Source organism: Malus domestica, chromosome 03 (genome assembly GCF_042453785.1).
Source record: "Malus domestica chromosome 03, GDT2T_hap1".
In the NCBI taxonomy this organism is placed as follows: Eukaryota; Viridiplantae; Streptophyta; class Magnoliopsida; order Rosales; family Rosaceae; genus Malus; species Malus domestica.
Window position 1 is genome coordinate 34,155,057 of NC_091663.1, and position 21,043 is coordinate 34,176,099.

The following is a 21,043-nucleotide window of genomic DNA, read 5'->3' on the forward strand; positions in this document are numbered from 1 at the left end:
CCGGCAGAAACCCGACTGTTCGTATCAATACCAGTATCTGTGAACTCCTCCACAGTTTCTTCCCTCAATTGGATCTGCTCTGCAATTCTTCGAACCAGAGTACTCTCGACCTGACGAATCTCCGGAGCGGCTTTCTCGATCTCGTCTGATAAGTTTCGAGTCTTGCAGGAGCCGGATGCGGATCAAAAAAATATTTGAGAACTTAAGCTTGAATTGGTTTTGCATTGCACTTGCAGAGAGCTATGGAGAAGGAGAATCGAATTTCTAGAGAGAGTGAGTTGGTTCAGTTTTGGGTTTTCTGTGGAGATCTGGACGGAGATTAACGGCAGCTCCTTCCAGGCGGTACTGCAGACGGGGCACAGGAGGAGGCTGTTCTTCTTGACGTGGGCGGAGATGCAGGCGAAGTGGAAGGAATGGGAGCACTCCGCTGTAAAAATGGCGGTGCCCTGACCGCTTTTCACACTCTGTAAGCAGATTCCGCATTTTGGAGAGGCGTAGGGGAAGAAGACAAGCCGGATGTGAAGAACTGGGCCACAGGAGTTGGGCCCAACATTTGGTGGCCTTGTTGATGGTGTGAACCGTGCTGGGCCGAAGCAATTGCAGATTATATATATGTATACATATATACATATATATATTGTACAAACCTTTTTTTTTTTTTTTTGTTTTTTTTTTGTTTTTTTTTTTGTTTTTTTTTTTGTTTTTTTTTTGTAAATACATAAACATATGTATTCATCATTTTTTTTTAAATAAAATTGACTTTCTTTAATAAAACATTTATTTATATTTTGATGTGACTGAACTCGAAAAATTGAACATTCGAGCTGCCTACGTACCCCTCCAAAGAAGAGATCAAGTCGTAACGTAGTTCAAATACATACATTTTTTTTTTTGGTATTTTCTTTTTTGTGCCGTTTGCATTTTTAACTCGTGCAGGCAAGGAGCATTTGGTGCCGTGTTGTAGTTTCAGCTCGTGCAGGCAAGGAGCGTTGGTGTTGCCTTTTATGCTCGTGCAGACCAGGAGCGTTGGTGTTGCCTTTTATGCTCGTGCAGACCAGGAGCATTGTGTCTTGCAGTTTAGGCTCGTGCGGACAAGGAGCTTTGGTGTTGCCTTTTATGCTCGTGCAGACCAGGAGCGTTGTGTCTTGCAGTTTAGGCTCGTGCGGACAAGGAGCTTTGGTTCGTCAAGCGATCTGAGAGAGTCGTTCCTCGCAATCTTCATAGCAAGGAGCCTTGACTGAGTAGTTGAAGAAGTCTTCTGGGAAGATGTCACACATCGTGATGGGGATGGATGATCTTCGCGTCAAAGTTTCATTATCTCCAACACTTTCACATTGTTCTAGAGGTGAACAGGAGCTGTTTTGCCCCCTTTCCCATTTGTGAGCTTGTGGAGAAGACATATGCTTTTTGTGCAATTTCTTCGGAGTGACATAAGTCCATCCTTCAACTTCACTCGGCTTGACTGCCATGTTTTTGGAGCATGCCCCTAGCGATTGAGGTGAAGATTTTGAGTTGACAGAGCCGGAAGTGACGTCTTCTTCCAAGATTTCGTCTTCTTTGTCTTCTCGGACCTTCTCTTCAGTGCGGTCCTCTTGGGTTTGTTGCCGTGAAGATTGGCCGGTGTAGATGATGGTGCGCCTCCTTACCTTCAGTGGTCCTTTTGTGTCGACTTCCAAAGTTGCTTGGCGCTTCATCCTTGAAGGAATCAAGCTTTGAACATCGTCTTTTCCTGCTAGACTGTCGAGCTTCTCTCCTTTTGGGGTTGTCTTCCTGTTTCTAGAAGGCTTCTTAGTTTCTTCAAATCTGTCCAAAGCCGACCGTTGCGGAGGAGATCTAGCTGTGCCGCTTTGTTTCTTGGGCTTTGATAACCTTTCAAAGACTGATCTTTGCGGTGTTGGCGTCTCAAGCCTTTTGAAGACAGAAGTTTGGTCTCGACCACTGATGCGATCAAGTGCTGCAATTCTAGGTTTTGAATAATTCAGTCTTTCGAAGACTGAAGTTCGAGGGGCGGGTTTAGGCTCCTCTTTTGGCCTTGTGGCTTGTGGTCTTGGCTTCCTCGTTTTTTTGTAGGTCACCGATGTCCGCCATTTCTTTTCACCAGTAGATGCATCTTGGTTGCTTGCCCCCGGTGATGGTTGTGTAGGAGGTGCCATGTGACTTGAACATTGACGGGAATGATCATGCATGCTTCGGAGATGCACAGGATCGAGTGATTCAAACACGATAGTAGTAGTGTGTGCCGCCACCGTGTCTTTGAGGTCAAGCTCGATTTCCCCTTGCTGTGCTAGCTTCAGGATGAGATCTTTCAGTACGAAGCACTTTTCCGTTGGATGACTGATGAAGCGGTGGAATTTACAGTATCTTGGGTTGTCGGTACGATTCATCTCTTCCGGCCGTCTGCACTCAGGCAAACTGATCACCTTCTTGTCCAACAGGTCATCCAGCATGGCAACTACATCAGAGTTGGGGAATGGATAAATCTTCTCCTCAAGCTCCTTCAAAGTGCGTCTACGCATCTCTTGATCACGAAAAGCTTCGGTTTGAATCGCCTTGCCTCGTGTGGAGATTTTGACGGGAGCTGTGTTGACCGTCATCGCTTCCTTGGTGGGTTTCCATGCGGCCTTTTCCACCTTTGTCCCAAGAACTTTGTCATTCTTGTAGTCGGCGATCGGTTCTTTCTTCCCATGATGGGCGATGCTCAACTCCATGTCATGGGCGCGAGTAGCCAATTCCTCGAAGGTCCGCGGTTTAATGCCTTGAAGGATGTATTGCAAACCCCATTGCATGCCTTGGATGCACATCTCGATTGAAGAAATCTCGGAGAGTCTGTCCTTACAGTCGAGGCTTAGATTACGCCATCGGTTGATGTAGTCCATGACTGGTTCTTCCTTCCATTGCTTCGTGCTCGTCAGCTCTAGCATGCTCACAGTGCGGCGGGTGCTATAGAAGCGGTTGAGGAATTCCCGCTCTAATTGCTCCCAGCTGTTGATGGATTCGGGCTCTAGGTCCGTGTACCACTCAAAGGCATTTCCTTTCAGCGAGCGCACAAACTGCTTGGCAAGGTAGTCTCTCTCCGTCCCCGCGTTGTTGCAAGTTTCAACGAAGTGGGCAACGTGCTGTTTCGGGTTTCCCTTTCCATCAAATTGCATGAACTTTGGTGGTTGATAACCCCTCGGCATCCTTAAGGCGTCGATCTTCTTTGAATACGGCTTTGAGTACAACCCGGAGGTATTTGAGCTCCCTTCGTACTGTGCCTTGATGGTGTTGGTGATCATCTCTTGCAGCTGCTGGATAGAAAGAGATCCCATGAGTGTCGCTGCTTGGTCTGGCTCCGGCTTCGCATCGTTTTTCTCCACCTGAGGCTCATCTTCTGGGTTAGGGTTCTCGTCGTCCTGTGGCTCCAGTCGGCTGACGAGTGCAGCGATTTGCAAGTCTTTTTCTTCCGCAGTTCGGGTTAGCCTTGCGATTGCTTCATTCATCTGAGCCAGTTGTTCTTCAACGGAGGTAACGCCGATAGTCATGACTTATGCGACCAATAGACGTGACTTTCTTTTAGACATCCAGGATGCTGATGAAGAACGTCGTTGGCTGCTTTGGGATGTCATCTTATGTGCCTCAGCATCATGCTTCGGTGCCCCCAGCGAGGTCAGGTTGATGACAGACTCACACCTTAGATGCTCCCCTTGCTCTTTTAGCGGCACCAATTTTGAAGTGGCATGTTGAGGAGCGGTCGTGGCGCCAATGGATTGTCCGTTTGCGGCAGAAGTGCTTATGATCCTTTCCTCAATGGTAGCAAGAACGGCTTGTCCCTTGCTTGATGCCATTGACTTTGAGGTGTGCTTGGATTCCTTGAACGGAGAAAGAGATGAGAGGTAGAGATTGTCCCACCGGGCGTGCCAATTTGTGAACACGGAAAATTCCTGAAACGAAAGAGACAAGAACAACGTGCACAAACAAATATTTGTATTTGATGATTTTGGGTTACAATCTCTCTCAAATTTGATCCTCTGATTCGATCTCCGTAAGGTGTTGATTTATGGATGTTTCGTTGATCCAAGGGCCGTCGGGGCTTGATCTTGGATGAACTGTTTGGAAGTTTCTTCAAAGGGCCGTGGGCTTGATCTTTGAAGGTGGATTTGAGCGGATCTTCAAGGAGCCGTTGGGGCTTGATTTTGAGGATGAATGTTTCTTCAAGGGCCGTTTGAGGCTTGATCTTGAATAACGGTGATGAGCGGATCTTCAAGGGCTTTTGGGCTTGATCTTGAAGAAACAGTGATGAACAGATCTTCAAGGGCTTTTGGGCTTAATCTTGAAGAACGGTTGGATGTGTGTGGATTTGTCGACGTTGTTGATCCAAAGGGCCGTTGGGGCTTGATCTTGGATGAACGGATGATGAACGATGGTGCTTTCTTCAAGGGCCGTCGGGGCTTGATCTTGAATTGGTGGATGATTGTTGATCCAAAGGGCCGTTGGGGCTTGATCTTGGATGAACGATGAACGAAGAACGAAGAGAGCTTTCTTGATTCTTCGGGAACCTGGATGCTTGAGAGCTTCGGAGTTTCAGAGCTTCAAAGCTTCAAGGTGTAATATGAATTGGTCTTTTAAAATGAATGAAATGGGCTTGTATTTATAGAATTTTCCAAGGCCTAATTTTGAATATAATATCCCAGATGAAATAAGTCGTTTCTGCCAAGTGTTGACACGTGTCCTATTTGATGACTTTTCCAACTCATTTCAATTTTCGTTTAATCACACTCTACGTGTAAAATTTATGTAATACATGAGCGTTGACACTTTGATTTATCGGTCAACATTTATTTACCGAAATTTTGATGTCTACACTTGTGTAAAACATTGCTTAACTACTAAATTTTTCAGATAAATACGTATAATATAATTGGGATTAGCATGAGTTTGTACAACTGTACAAATCTTTTGGGCTTTCAATCCTCTTGGGCCTTCCGTAAAATTTTTCGGCCCCAACAATTACATTGTATAAATATGTTCTATTCTTTGTTGTTTGTACTTTATGAGTATATGAAACCTTAACAATATGAGAAAAGTTTTCTTAATGATAAAAATAACAAAACTAAGGTAGTTGAGAGAATAATTTTTGTTGCCTTTTAATTTAAAATTTGCTAGCAACCATAAGAAATTTTATGATTAAAATTGCACCGAAGTTCAACTAAACTTTACCCAACTTTCACTAAAAAAATCTCTAAAATCTCTCAAACTTGTTTTGGAAAGAAGTATCCTCAAACTTGTTTTGGAAAGAAGTATGGAAATTTTCAATATTCCTCAAAATTTTGGGGAAATCCCTAGAAAAATATTGCTTCACCCATTTTGATTATCGGCAATCCCATTTTACGGATATATCGCGAAATATTTTCATAATATTAAGTATATTAAATTTTTTATATACAATAATTTTTTTCGAATGTCAATAATAACTTTTTATCATAATTACAAATAAATAATTGAACAAGTTAATTTACGTAAGAGATATATGCTAATCCGTCGATGTCACTGTCAATTTATATTTTGTTTTTGGTTTTTCAAAATACAGCAAATGCCTTAGTTTACTTCCACTTGGAAATTGGCTCCAAAAACAAACAAATGCATAGCCAAAAGGTATCTTCCAACCCTCCGTGAAATACGTCAAGAGTTTTAAGGTTGCAAGATTCCAAAACCATAGGATCTCTCATATGCCCTTTCCTTTAAATACTCTTCATGCACTTTTTGTTCTCATTCTCTCCCTCTCTCTCTCTCTCTCTCATGGAAGCATCACATTTTCTACAAAGCAGGAGCTTTGTAACGACAACTATGGCTCGGCCAAGGCATGCGCATGAACGCAACAAGCTACGGCGTTGTTCGATTGTCGCGGTGCTTACAACGCCGGCGGAGAACATGAACATAGTAACAGATACAAGACCGGCAGGTGCTGCAGTAGAAGACAAGAGAGTCTACAAAGATAACTGGTTCGATCGAATGGCCATTAATCATCTTTCACAGAATGTCCAAGCTGCAACAAGTTCTCTCACTTCATTCACTCATTCGTCTCATAATTTCATGGACTGAAAAAAGAAAAATGAATCACAAATGACTTTATTTTAGGTTTATTTACTTATATTTAAATGTTTTTGTAGGGTTGAGAAACAATAAGAGCGGGTACGAAAGCTTGGTGGAGGCAGCAACAGTTGCATCCAGGAAGTTTAATCCAGAAAAACAGAGAGAACTAGTTCTTCAAGCTCTTGATACTGCCTTCCCAAAGCCCGTATTTTCCTTGGTAAGGTCATATATATATATATATATATATAGACACACACACGTGTGTGTTTTGTTTTATTTTCTTCGAGAACCATAAAATTCAAGGAAGTTCATTACTAAGAGAAGTGGTAATCTCATATTGCTTGCTGGGAGAGAGGAAGCTTCCAAACCACTTTCATTTTACTTCACATTAAACATTAAACGGAGGAAAAAAAAAACATTTTAAGCAGATATGAACGTAGCCAAGTTGCTAGGTAGAGTAGTTGAATTCTTTTTATATATCAAATTACGTTTGAATCTTCATCCATATTCCATCCTTGAGATTAGATTATCTAATGAGGAAAATGAAAAAGAAAGTAAAATAAAACCAATTAGCTAGGTTGTGAGGGGCATTGTGAAGAGAGTGACATAATTATTGCCTGCCATAACATGTATTTGGTTCTTTGGCTGCCTGCGGTGACTTTGTTTTTCCTACGATTTGTTAATTATTTCATTTAATTTTTCTGGATCTTGTTTAGATTTGCATATTGTTTATGATCTTATGCTAAAAATTGTATTCTCCGATGAACAGCTTAGGACAATCCTACCAGAATCAAAATTTGCCAGGGAATACTTCGCAATCTTCACCACCATTTTCTTTGCCTGGTTAGTGGGACCCTGTGAGGTAAGTAGAGAATAAAAGTATTCCTCTTTATATTGTATAATTAATTATTTTACATTAAACTGCTCCCTTTTGCCCTTTTGGATTCAACTGCATAGAGATATGCTATTTTGGCCGGTCGTAGAATATCATTACCTCGACTATTTGCTCGGGAATCATAAGGATCAGTCGTGCACACAAATAACGAATAAATTAGTTGCATAGCATACACGATTGATTTTAACACTGTTTTGTAGGATAAATATGAAAACTTATTAGGGTTTAGTCACTTGCACAAATGGAACACTCATGTGCACAAGCGATTAGCGTTTTAAATGGAGAATTGGAAAATTCTTACTAGAGTGATCTAATTCTTGAAGGTAAAAGAATCGGAGATCAATGGAAGAAAAGAGAAAAATGTAGTGTACATCAAGAAATGCAGGTAAGTTTTTGCTTTCACTTTTCACTGTAATTCAGTTTCTCACTCCATAAGGGTCTCGCGTCCTCACCAACTGAGAGACTTTTTAGTATATCGGGAAGACAGCTCTAGTTTCACTCCTCATTTTAACCCCAAAATGGTCCCACCTCCTCACCAACATATATAATTTTTTTAGTATGTCGGGAACACGGCTTGGTATGCTAAATGTCATATAAAAGTGATTGGACACTTGAATTTTTTTTAACCATTTATATACCGAATTGTGTCCTGTCACACTAAAAAATTTCTTCACACGAACCTAAGACACCTCTATTGCTTGAAAACAATCTGCACCAATCATTGTGCTAAATCCTGCCCTCCTTTCTTCTACATTACCATCATTAATCATCTACTTGCCATCACCACGTAATTACCATCACAATGTAAAACTCATAGTTTAATCACCATCAGCATAATCTTGAGCTGTAATAATTCCTTTTTCTACTTTTACTTTCGTTTTAAGATATTTTTTTTTATAAGTTGTTCTTCTCTCTTATTTTTCCAACAAAATTTGCAGGTTTTTAGAGGAAAGCAATTGTGTAGGGATGTGCCTTAATATGTGCAAGGTGCCATCTCAAAGCTTCATCAAGACTTCCCTTGGAACTCCAGTCAACATGGTTCCAAGTAAGTACTTTTTTATGTAGTAACAAGAACGGACGTCTGTTCCATAGGTAGACTAACAATTTATGGTCACAAAAGTTTGAGGATTCGAAGTAAATTTACAAGCTTTGGGTAACAAAACCTATGCTAAATATCCTCTTAAAGTTAATTTAGTATTCAAATATTTTTATTAAAGATCAGGAAAAAAGGAAAGAAGACTTGCTGATAAAGTGATGGTGAAAGTTCAAATGTGGAGGGCCATGATCATGATATCAATGGAGGGTCCATGCATAAACCCACAAAGGGTGCAAATTCTGCAAGTTGGAACGATCCAACTTCTAACATCAGAGAGAGTTGATATCAGAATTCCTAGCCACAAATCAAATATATACACATGATTAATTGGTTTCCAAGCTAATATTAAACTGTCCTTTTCCTCATGAGACCATGATCTTTGCCCCACGTATAATGTCACCATAATATGATGAAAGCACCCAATATCAACGTTGTTCAAGTACACCACGTGGCAGCTACTGCAGTCATGATTAGTAATATTTAAAAGAGGCTAAGCGCTAGTCGGCGGTGAATTAGAACCTAGCGCCTAAGCTAATTTATAGAGAAATGCATTGAGCTTGAGTGCTGTGATAGGGTCCACTGTTATGACGAAGTGAGCTATCTGATTTGAATCAAGCAAGTAGAGTTGAACTTTGATTTAATTTGCTTTATTATTCAATACCGCAGATTTTGATGATATGAGCTGTGAGATGATATTTGGTCAGAATCCTCCAGAGATATCCAACGATCCAGCACTCAAGCAACCATGCTACAAACTATGTAATACTTCATCATTTTACTCGGTTTTATTAGCTACATAATATGCAGCATCATATATCTCATGCATAACTGATGCATGCAGGCAAAGTAAATAAAAGGCACAACAGTAATGACTGCTCCAAGTAACACCATGGGATGCTTTCCATGGCAAAAAAAGAGAGGTAATTTTGGATAAAGTATGCAGAAACTAAGCTATTGGAATCTAGAAATTCTATGTGCAGCACGTCCATTCTCTATTAAGGAACGGTTGAAAATGCATTCTTTAATAAAGAACATATTGAGGTTTGTCTCATAATCGAACTAGTTAGAATTAGGACTTAAATTTTCTTATATTCTATGTGTTTATGCATCTATAACAAAGTGGCTAATGAAATCATAATTGAATATTAGACCACAAGAATATATATTAATCAAACTTAATATCTTTAAAGCAATCAAAATTCATCTCAGTTCGCTTTCTCTTCTTTCAACAGCGATGGAGAAGTTCAAGCTGGATGACTACAAGAATGTAAATAATCACAGAAATTTGCAGCTCCAACAAGCAACTGAGAACGGTTATGGTACTCTCAACTCATGGAATTTGTTGATCCTAGTTGAATCTTCATGTTTTTTCCCATGAGGCATCAGGAAGAAAAAAACAATGACTGATGTACAAATGTGACAAGGCGTTACAATTCAAATCTCACTTTTTTCCCCTCAAACTATAGTAGCTGTGTAATAGTAATCTGCTTAAAGTTTCCGTTGCTCGAATTTTCTAGTATATTTTGCAATATTTTATACTCTGGGCTTTTAACCACTAAATTACTGGTCAAAGATATAATTACCAAAATTCAACTGTTAAACCAAAATATAGGATATCCCGAAGCACCGTAACCATAGCAATATTTTGATGATGTGTCATCAGCTTCATAGTTACTAATGGAAAATGCAATTAGGTTTCCCAGAGAGGAGAAGGAGTTTTTGAGTTGAGATGGAATGTAGGGTATAAGTTGAGCAAAGGGTGGCCTAGCAATGTCTTGTCTCCCACCTTCAACATCAGAGGAGACTTCCTCTGCCGTCTTTTCGATCTCACTGAGACAGAAAACCAAGTGCCAAGAGACCATCTTTGACCCATTAAAATATTCATCTGATGAAAGTGGAATTCTTTCATAATATGCTTTGAACTTTCTTCATGTGTTCCCGATGTCTAATATTAGAAGGATGGTGGAGAAGAATGAGGCAATTTCCTAGCTTAGTGAGATGAACAAAAAAGAAACTAAAGAATTTTTAGGCCTCAATGTCACATTTTCTTTAAAACAAGTGATTTTCTATACTAATTTATAGTTTTTAGGTACTATTTTTTTATAAGCCAGTTTTATTGTGAGGGTAAGTTTTACTAATAGACTTCTAGCAATAGCTGTTGGAATTTGGATTCACCACGCAACTGAGTCAGATTTCACGAAATAGGCAACTTGTAATTGTAAGTGGTATTAAGAAAATCGTTATTTTATATGTACATAATATCAAAAATGAAAGAAGCGTTAGCACACTATCACTGTCAATTGAGGGTGGAAATAATTGTTTTCCTCCTAAAAAGTCCAATTTTCAATCTCAATCTCATCACATCATTCAAGTAAGAGGCATCTTATTTGCATGTCAAACTTCTACTCAAGTTAATCCTTGAGGATCACAAGTTAATCCTTGAGGGTCATCAAGAAGTACCAGAAGTAGAAGGATCCACCCTCTAATGTCATTCACTTTCTCCCACTCTCCCCATTTGCTCATAAACAGTGTTAAGCCATCATATATTCTATGATATATAAAGCTAAAGGCTTCTAACGTAGGCTAGGTCAGTCGATCAGAGCAGTGTTCATTCGTTCTTCTACATGTGAATTCAAATTTTAGTCTAAATAAATTTGAGTATTTAAAATATCATGTTATCAAAACAAAGCTAAAGACTAGGGTTTTAATTCAAGTTTCAACAAACGATTTCATCATCACCACGATAGACTAGGGTTCTAGAGCAAAATAAAGCTAAAGACTAGGGTTTTAATAATGAGAATTTTAACAAAAAGCTCTCGGTACTGTTCACTTTAACGAAAAATCATATTTTTACACTAAAAAGTCATTCCTGGTTCTATTCACCTTACCCTTTATTTTGTCCTTATCGTTAAAACTCAAAGTTTTCAAGCCATTTTCATTAGTTTTCCTTTTAATGTACTCTTTGAAATCGTTTGGATTTTCATCATCACCCAAACTAGATGAAAATCAAACGATTTCAAAGAGTATATACTTATTTGAGAATTTGAAAGAAATAACATGCTCACAAATGCTGTAGGTGAATTAGATCCTTGGCAGCTTAGCTCTGATTAATTTCTTCAATCTTCTGAGGTGAGAAGTTGGAAGCGGGGGTCATTGATCGTCAAGCTTAACTGGTTGAGGAGGAATTATCTAACCCATTTTATCGGCCCAAAATTTGGTGGACCTTGGTGTATAGTTGGAACATGATGACTCAGGCCCAATGGTGCCTTCTGGTATTACAAACCTCAGAATTTTGCTCTAGAAAGAAAGACCCAAACCCAGATGAATAACTGGTCGTTTGAGGCCCAATAATGAAAAAAATGCAAATTTTTATTTAACGGTATATTTTACACTGTTGATCAACGTATTATTATCGTACAAACATCATAATCGGAACCGTTTTATTATAATTTATACGAAGAAATAATTCAATTTTGAAGATCGTTTAGTTGTTCATATGCAACAAACAAATATACGGTTCATCATGAGGATTCAAATTTATATAAAAAAAACGTTGATTGGTTTGACACACATGAATTACTAAATGATATTCTAAATAATTTTGTGCAAAGATGGTCTTTAGATGGTAAAAAAGAAAATTGTGCTCATTATGATGTTTGTACGATGAAGATACGTTAATCTCAATTGGTGGGACAAGTAGATTCTCATGGGAGGGGCACAAGTATTTTCCTTACAACAAGGGGTGAAAAATAAATTGGTATCGAACTTATCATCCACGAGATTTAAACCTAAAACCTCTCACGTACAAGCAAATGAAGAGGAATAACATTATACCGTAGTACTAAGTGGCAAAAAACATGAATTAAAAACAACGAAATTCTTTCATGTGGACTCTAACACTATGTTTGGATGAAGAAATTTAAGATTACTAAGGAATTTTAAAATGACAAGATTTTATTTTCTAGAATTTGTAAATTTTCTTGTTTCGTTAACCTAAAAGAACAATGGAATTGAATACGGAATTTGTTATTTTTAAACTCTCAATCATAGAAATTGGGAAATGACACTTATTTACATGGAATTTGGACTTGGGAATTGGAGGTCCCAAATTCCAAGTTTTTTTTTTCCACGCGGAAATTCTAAATTTCTATGTTTATGAATCCAAACAAGAGAATTGATGCATGTCAATTTATAAATTCTGACTTTTACCAAAATTTCAAATTTATTTCCCTCATCAAAACATAGTGTAATGATGTTTTCTAGATGTGAGGGTGAGTGACGAGTTGATCGGATGTACACAACCGATACCTAAGAGCAGTTCCACCGGAGGTGGAATAGCCCAGCACTCAGTCAAAAAATCAGGCTGGCACCCTGTCAATTCACTCCAGCCCGTGAAATCGACTGGCACCCAGCCTAAACCAGTCCACAGGCCGACCTAAAATCGACAGACCTTGGGACCGGCCTATCTGACCTCAGCGTGGCGTCGGAGGGCATATGACATCAGAGAGGGAGTTGCGCAGAGAGGGAGTTGTTGTGGAGGCTGAGGAGCGGAGCTGATCAAGGCGGGAGAGGATGTTGAGAGGGAAGGAACCACGGAGGGAGAACGACGGGAGGACGAAGCGACGGCGTCGGAGGTGTGGAGACACAGGAGGACGAATCGACGGCGTTGAAGGACAGAAGGTGTGGAGATGCTGTAGAGGAACTAGTTGTTGAGATGTGGAGATGCAGGAGGTGAGGAGATGCATGAGATATAGGAAGTGCATGGGTGGATGGCGTGTAGAAATGGAAGGGAAAAGAGGTGTGGAAGATGAGAAAATAAAAATATTTTAATAATAATAATATTTTTTTTTATAAAGTCAGAAATCAAAAATAAAATTATTATTTTTTATTATTTTATAATAAAAATAATAATTTTTTAATAAAATTGACTAGGCTATTTTTTTTAGGGATGGAAATGCATTGACCTATTACTGTTCATTGTGGTCTATCATTGTTCACTTGAATGGATAAATGCGCTGAGTGCTGGCGTAAAGTCTTTAGGGGTGGACTTGCTCTAATGGGCACCATTGGAGCCCGCATAAGTTTTTTTATTACTATTTAATGTGTAAGTGGGGATTTTCCCAAAGTAAAACCATCGGTAAAGAGTAGATTTAAGACATTTTTTTTTTTTGTACACAACATTACTTTAATCTATTTTAGGGAAAGTGAGTTTCGAACTTGGGTTCCATTGGACGAGCAATTATTCTAAAATTGTATGAGTTGATTGGATACAATTATGAGCTTGTGAGGGACTAAACATATACAACAAAGTATTGTAGAGACAATTACATTGGTAAAAGATGGGATACATTAACCAAAGACGAATTCCAAGGGACCTTTACGCATACGACTACGACCCTTTTGGTATTAGGGTTTATCTTGATTGGAGCATGCAGATTCAGTAGTGTACAAGTACAACTCAATAGCCAAAGCCAATAATGTACTCACGTTACTTACTCAAAATATTTCAGAAAAATAGAAATTTTGCATCTGCTAAGAACCCTAGGGAGGAGACAGCGATGGGGATGACGATGACAGCCTACCAAAACACACAGAGATTTAAGTAAGTTTGGGCAAATGTGGTGGATTTATGAGGAAATGAGAGCCACCACTCAATCAAAGAGAAGAAATGATGGAGAAGTCCATGGCAGATGATGGGCATGTGGGCATTGCCAGAGCACCCATCCACATCTCTTACACATTCATAGATAAGCTTGTGCCCTTTTCACATGACAAAGACCCCATATTTCCCTTGTTTTTTGAGTAACCCCCCTTTGTTTTTTTCTATATCTTTGTATGTAGGGTTTTGGAGATTGATTCATTCGTGCTTAGGGAGGGAGCAAGGGAATTTAATTGGAATGAATACGAGAGGCAAGAAAACGAGTTGTTTGGTGGGATTAACACATCATACACACTCACTATTAGTTGTGTGTGTTTGTGTTTTTGTGTGTTGTGAGAGACAAAAAAACCCTTTCATCTGATTTAGTAGTTTATCAAATTCGAGAACGTTTTTGGGTGACGGTGACCAAACTCTGATTAAACCGTTATAAAATTGTCATAGACCACTTTAGTGGATGGAGAGTTTAAACTTCTACCCTCTCCCAACCTTAAGAATAGAAGTACCACATGACTAATATATAGTGTATATATACAGTATGAATCAGAATTTAAATATTACCCTTTGCTTGTACAATAATTTTGAGAGGGGGGAAAAGATTGGCACCCCTTTATCTGTTAACAAACCCCACCAAATTCGAACCTTTTTCTTTTTCTATAAATATCTTCCAAATTGAAATGATACAATGCACAAACCATATGAACCCAATACGTACCATTCATAATACAAGAAAGAGAAGGAAAATAGATAACCTTCACATTATTGACAAGTGCATGCCTACCAGAGAAGAACTTAGGTAGGAATAAACGATCATGTTATCGATAAGAAGCACCAGTCGCAAAAGCATGACTCTGATCTCAATAAACCTAGTTTCCTTGAGTTTCGCCAATGTGAGAACTTGTCTGATCAAGCAGACTTACCAAGGTTTCTCACCAGCCGGTCCAAAACTTTGGCAAACCAGAAAAATAATATAAAGAGTTGAAAAATACTGTTTGACTTTGAATGATTGATGGACCACATAATTGAATAGGGTATCGGCTTGTTGCTGTAGATTAACACGACCTGTAAATACAAACAGTGACAATAATGAAGTCACGAAGAAAAGCATGTGATCCAGATAATAATTAACAAAATTTGAGGACCATATTCTAAATAAGGACTTTTTTATGGACCATTTTCAGTAGGTCCTGAAAAAGGTATGTTTGTGCATTTTAAAGATTGAAGCTGGAGATACATGAGGTAGATAATAGATGGGTTTCATAGGCTCAAAGGCAAAAATAGGTATAAATAGGGTCTTAACTGTTGTTAGTTAGTTGTTAGTTGTTGCTTGTGTGTTCCTAACCAGATAGTCCAATTTAATTCCTTCTCTTTTTTTTTTCCATTTAAGTCACTTCCTTTTGGACCATATAACAAATTAGGAAGATGTTAGGATCAGTCGCGAGCACATCTGCATAGTTTTATCATGTTCGTTGATGTCTTATACGCATCAAAAGTTACGAGGTGATGAACAAAATGATCAGTGTACACATTTTCTCTCAATGTCCACTATTTCTACACATGAAATTATTCAATATTCATTTGATGTTCACCTTAAGCGTGAATGCTATGAAAGACAAAATGTCTCAAAGAAGCTGAGGTAGGGTTAAATAGTCGAGAGCAACTAACTGGAGTGGCGTGCAGACTTAATCCTTCCACCTAGAGTTTTTTCAAGATCCGCCATTATCATCAACAACAATAATCAATATGTGCAACTAACTCTAGCATTGCTCGCAAATTAATTAAAAGACGGAGCCAACTCGATACACACCTCGTTCCATTTTCAAGAAAAAAATTACATAAAATATAGACGTCATGGTGCATGACAAAGTCTAACAGAGACCCTAACCAAATATGCAACTTAATGTAAAAAACTTGAAACACATAGCATCTTGTTATTTGAGTGACGATGTAAACTAGTCTTCTCAATTCTTTCTATATTTTTAGCACTAGAAAGGTATTACAATAGGAAAGCGTTATGAATTTTTTTATACAATAAGATCCAAAATTTTAGGGTATGGAATGATTATTGATTAAGACGGGAGTGGAATTATGATGATGATGAGAATGTTTACTCATCACTTGAGACAAAACATGTGTAATCAATCTTTGATCTAATCGCTGAAAACATTGTCCCCTTTTTCACCCTCCCAACTTTTACTTTTTACCTGTTTTGTACTTTTTACCTTTTTTTCACATGCCAGCCTAAGAGCGGGAAATTTTGTAGTCTATCAGAAATATAATTCGATACACTAAATATCATAATATAAATAGTTGAATTTTTTTCAAGTATCAAAGCATTTGTATTATGCTACTTGGTGAATCATGCAGTGTTTCCGGCACGAAAAAAATATCTTCATGAGAGCAACCCACTTCCAACCTTCAACATGTCCCGAAATATAATATTACAAATTAGAATAAACAACCATTTTTTACAGATTACAAAAACAGATCGACCGTTAGACTTTTTTTGCCGGGTTTTTAAAAACGGAGACAAACATTTTCTAATCTAAAATACAAAAAAAAAAGATTAAAAACTAAAAGATGATATTTTAATTTTGACTACAATTTAAAAAGCGCGCGAAATGGAAACTTTATGCTTTTAGAAGACCAACTTCCTACAAGGCGCCGAAACTTTACTATAGTTGGAGGGAAAAGCAGCGAGATCTCGGATCGTTTCGCCGATCAAGTCCTTGAAGATGAGCCGTTCGATGTCCAAAACGGCGTCGGACATTTCGATCGAACAATCTCCCCATCCGTTGATTGAGTCGCCTGCAAGGTCCTTTTTCAACACCCCGCATATGACCTCGAACAATTCCTCGGACTCGTCCCTCTCCCGGATTCTCCGAAACTCCGACCAAATTTCGGGCAACGAAGTCTGCCACGAGACCGCCTTCCACGGCGGCAATCGGCGGTTTCGGTTGAGAATTTCGGTGACGGTGTCGAAAATAAGCCTTCTCTCGAGTGTTGACTCTTTGGAGGTGTCCTTTCCCTTGAAATGTTGCTTCTTCTCTAGTAATAGGAAAATGTCGGAGTCTTCCGGCAAGTAATTGGAAGCCCGAAGGATCTCCGATACATAGACGAAATCCCCGTCTTCGATTTCGGACTCGGCTCCCCACGTTGCCTCCCCCCAAATGTCTTCCATTTCAACTGTTTCATCAAACCAAAAATTAAAGTTAATTAAATGTAACAATCAAACCAAACCAACCAAATTAAAATCCCGATCTATATGCCACTAAATTCGGTGGGTCATAGTCGCCGATTATAGTTAAGGGTTCATCAATTCCATTTGACTATCAAAACGTGGTCGTTTTCGTCCAGCATCACCATCACAGAGTACAACGCAACCACCTACCTATTATCCCGTTAAGGTGGAAAGACCAATAAAATCAATCCACGTGTGATTATGCATAGAAAAATCAGAGGTGGATGAGTACAAATTTGGGTCCTGCTTTTTCTTGCACAGATGTGGCAGGTATTTATTGGAGGGTATAAATTTAACCAGAAATATTCACTGGGCTTAAGTGCAGAGGAGCCCTACCTCCACAACTGCACAAAAACAGTGTCCTAGTAGAGTGTACAGTGTACTGGTAGAATGAGGGTCCTCTTCGTGAGGGTCCAGAAGATCATTTAATTACTTCCGATCATCGTACATCATGCTACTATTTTTTATCAGGTACTGTTTATATTCAATTTTAACTAAAAAAATTATAATAATTTCTAACTGCACGATGTACAATAAACAAATATGATTGAAAGCAGAGCCTAGTTCGGAACACATTCGTCACCATAGTAAAACGCAAAATTTAGCAATCAAAGTCTACGTGGACTGGAAGAACAAAGACCGACCTAAAGCTCCCAAACAATTTCATGGACATGAGTCGGTATTCTAATCTAACTATGTACATAAATAGTGTGTGACATATTCAAAACTAATCCATGCGACAATTTTTCATGTCCATGGCACGAGCAAGTCCGAACGCATGGCATGACTGTGCGTGGTGGAACTTTCATGCAAGTGAAATATCACATTAGCGAAGGTATTTCAAGTAAATCATGCGTAGCATTACAAAATAAAACTTTCATGCAGATGAATGACATACTGGCAGTATTTCAAATCAGTCATACACTGTCATATAACAAAGTTTTGTTTTGCCAAAAAGGCTACTTGTTCTACTAAAGTTACGTGAGTAAAACGCATGCCAAGTAAAATGCATGTCAATGATTAACGTGATGTCTAGGTAAGTTTTTACCTTTCAAATCAATGCAGCGTTTCATGACTGGCGAAGGCGAAGATTCCTCTTTGTAAAACGAGGAGTCGAGCACCGAGACAGGACTCGGTTGCAACTCAGCTATGCTGTGAAGCAGCTTATCGCACCTCTCCAACGAGCTCCTCCGTTCTTTGTACTCCTCCGCCTTCCACCTCTGCAAAATTAATTACGTTAATTAACTTAATTAAACAAAAATTAATTACGTTAATCAATGTTTTGATGACGATTAATGTACCTCCGTGTCGGCTTGTGAAGAGGTGCTATTGCTAATGCTGCTCTCTGACATGGTGGTGGAATATTCGTCCTCCGCCCGATGAAATACCTTTTCCTCCTTGGGAGCAATCTCAACCGTTGGTTTCTTGATGTTCCTGGGAGATCGATTCGCCGCCGTTTGGTCTGGTCTTCTTGAACTGATTTTAGGCGACTGCACTGGAGACACTCTCCTGTGCTCCACCGAATCATTCCCCTTCCGCTGCGTTTCGATCGATGACGGTCCTCCTCTCCTACTCGGACTCCTTACGCCGCCCTCGCGCGCTGCCGGGCTCCTCCCTCTGGTCTGGCTCCGTACATTCTCCGGCAGGTTGCGCCTCGGGCTCACCGCCGGCGACACCTCGCCGTTCCGGCGAACTCCTGCCCTAGACCTGATCCCCGAACTCGGCGGCGGCGACTCGTTTCCGAATCTGGCCGCACGGTGAGTCGAGCTCGGCGATCTGGACGGCTTCATTACCACAATCGGCGATTCGAAGCTCCGATCGTAGACGAAGTTTCTGGAATTAATCTGATTGGAAGCTTTCCTGGAGTGCAGGAGGCCTTTGAGCTGCAGAGCTTCGAGGATTTGCTTCAACGTCTCCAAATCTTTCGACGCCTCGTCGATTCCTCGCATCTTCAACCTCTTCTCAATCTCCTTGTATACAGAGACGCTCTGCTTCGGCTCTGGGAAGAAGTCCGCCGAGTCGTAGAAGCACTTCCTCTGCGCCATTCCTTTGCTCTGAGCCTTCGCATTGTTCTTCGGATCTGGCTGCCTCGGACTGGTGCCCCGATTGGAGCTCCGGTCGTCTTTGCCTGCATTGCCGGAAAAATTATGGCTCTGCACATTCTGTTGCGGCGGTTGCTTCTGCTGGAAATTGTTTCCGTCGACGAACCGGTACGGGTTCAGATCTCGGTTCACTCTGGACTCGGACGCGGATCTCCGGAGCTTAATCGGTTCAGGATTTGACTGCTGTATTGGTTCAAGTCCCATTAGCCTCGCAATAACGCTGGGCGATCGGTGTTGCTTATCTCTATCACTTCCTCCGTCGACGTTGGAGCTTCGACTCGCAGTTAGTATGGCGGCGTTTGTTCGGATCTCCCTCGGGTATAGGCTTCCTTTGGCGTCGACGGTGGCTCTGCTATCGAGTGAGAGCCTCGGGGCTTCTCTGGAAAACTTCCACGACGACCTCGTGCCTTCTTTGAACTCGAAAACTGGAAGCGGAAGAGGAGATTTCGGATAAGGTTCCGGCGACGAAGGGGCGCGAGTTTCCGGTGACGGAGGTCGGAGATCCGTCATCGGAGATGGAGATTGCTTCGATCGGTCTGGAGACGGTGCCGTCTTGTTCTGCGGTTGTTTTTCCAATTCTTTGGATATCTCCGGCGATGTGGCCGACTCCGACTCTGGCGACGACACCACCGTCTGAGAGTGTTTCAATAAATGATAAATTAAATGCAATGAAAGAGAAAGTACGAGAAGCGAGATTGAAACACTGGGCATTTCCCCGGGAACCAAAAAGAAAATAAATGGAAAACTCACCACCGAGGAAGGGAGGCGTTTGGCGTTGAGAAGCTGGTGGCGATCGAAGATATGGAGGAAGCCAGCCATGCACCCCATCTGTTTCTTTATGTGCTTCTCCAGGTTCTGTTCTTGCACCATTCTTCCAGTCGTCATTTTTTTTCCCGGAAAATATATCTGTCACTTTCCCTCTCTCCAAACAGTACTTCTGTTTATTTCCTGGCTCTCCCTCTCTCACTCACTTAAGCTTAGATTTCTCCATAACTCTCTCTCCCTCTGTGACTGACTACGCCTTTATCTATGTCTCCCGCTTTTCTGGTTCTTTTTAAAGAGCTTGGCGGAGTTAATGGAAGGCCAGGAGTGACATAATAAGGGCATATTTGGTATTTTATCTGGTTATAGTGGTTTTCTGACATTTAGAAGCGTTTTTAACTGAAAAGTTTATAAGCACTTGCATTATATTTGGTTGAATAAATTTAATATTATTAAGAAATTTTAGAATGATGAAATTTTATTTTTTAGAATTTGTAAATTTTATTGTTTGGCTAAAATTTAAGTACATATTTTAATGTATGTATAAAATCATTATTATATACATGAGAGATTGTATTTAAGAGATATGCTAATAACGATGGTTGTGATGGTCTCGAGGCTTAGGAATTTCTAGCGAAAGACTCTTTGGTATGAATTACAGTCTAGTGGTATTCTTCTTTACTTGTAAATGAGAGGTTTTATGTTCGATTCTCATCATAGACGAAGTTGAATCATATTATTGCGAGCCTATTGTGAGACTTAGCCTACCCCCTTTCCATTAATATAAATAATGACGTTTGTGGAATTTGATTTTCATGAATTGGAGAGCTACAATGAGTACCTTTAATAATATGAATTGACGCAAGTGCACTCACAGTAGTGGAAAGATGTTGAGATTTTGCATGACGGCGTGGATTCAAACTTCAACAATGACTAATTTAACAAAATCTATTATTTGATCCCAAAAAAAAGTAATATGAATTGACGGTTGTGCCCTCAATTCAAGGCAGCGAAGGGAAAGGATTGGGATTCCTAAGTTTTGGAGAAGTGAGATAGCGGAGGACTGGTTGCCTGCACCGAGAGAGCACGGACCTGCAGCCTGGACCCGCATTACGCAAGCCTCCGTGGGTACCGTATATAAGGCATTATCATTGCATGCAGCCACTTGCTCGAATTGCGGACCCCCCACGCCCTTTGAACGAACCACGACCCGTTTGACCCA

The 21,043-nt window shown here is 40.0% G+C and overlaps 2 protein-coding genes across 3 annotated transcripts; one reads left to right on the top strand and one right to left on the bottom strand.

Moving 5' to 3' along the window:
* Nucleotides 1-5,775: 5,775 nt before the first annotated feature.
* LOC103432377 (beta-carotene isomerase D27, chloroplastic-like) lies at nucleotides 5,776-9,426 on the top strand. 2 transcript variants are annotated; one of them, XM_029100536.2, is made up of 8 exons: nucleotides 5,795-6,031; nucleotides 6,147-6,286; nucleotides 6,839-6,931; nucleotides 7,288-7,349; nucleotides 7,903-8,009; nucleotides 8,727-8,819; nucleotides 8,902-8,980; nucleotides 9,293-9,426. In XM_029100536.2, the coding sequence occupies exons 1-7, from the start codon at nucleotides 5,824-5,826 to the stop codon at nucleotides 8,943-8,945; spliced, it is 747 nt and encodes a 248-aa protein (XP_028956369.2). In that variant the 5' UTR covers nucleotides 5,795-5,823; the 3' UTR covers nucleotides 8,946-8,980; nucleotides 9,293-9,426. The 2 variants fall into 2 exon arrangements, with proteins under 2 accessions (XP_070675473.1, XP_028956369.2); XM_070819372.1 differs by lacking the exons at nucleotides 8,902-8,980; nucleotides 9,293-9,426 and having other exon boundaries at nucleotides 5,776-6,031; nucleotides 8,727-8,860.
* A 6,659-nt stretch (nucleotides 9,427-16,085) lies between these two features.
* On the bottom strand, nucleotides 16,086-20,127 carry LOC103432237 (protein LONGIFOLIA 1-like). The gene is made up of 4 exons (XM_029100322.2): nucleotides 19,810-20,127; nucleotides 18,259-19,692; nucleotides 18,006-18,177; nucleotides 16,086-16,902 (listed from the first exon to the last, which is right to left on the bottom strand). The coding sequence occupies exons 1-4, from the start codon at nucleotides 19,942-19,944 to the stop codon at nucleotides 16,355-16,357; spliced, it is 2,289 nt and encodes a 762-aa protein (XP_028956155.2). The 5' UTR covers nucleotides 19,945-20,127; the 3' UTR covers nucleotides 16,086-16,354.
* Nucleotides 20,128-21,043: the final 916 nt, after the last annotated feature.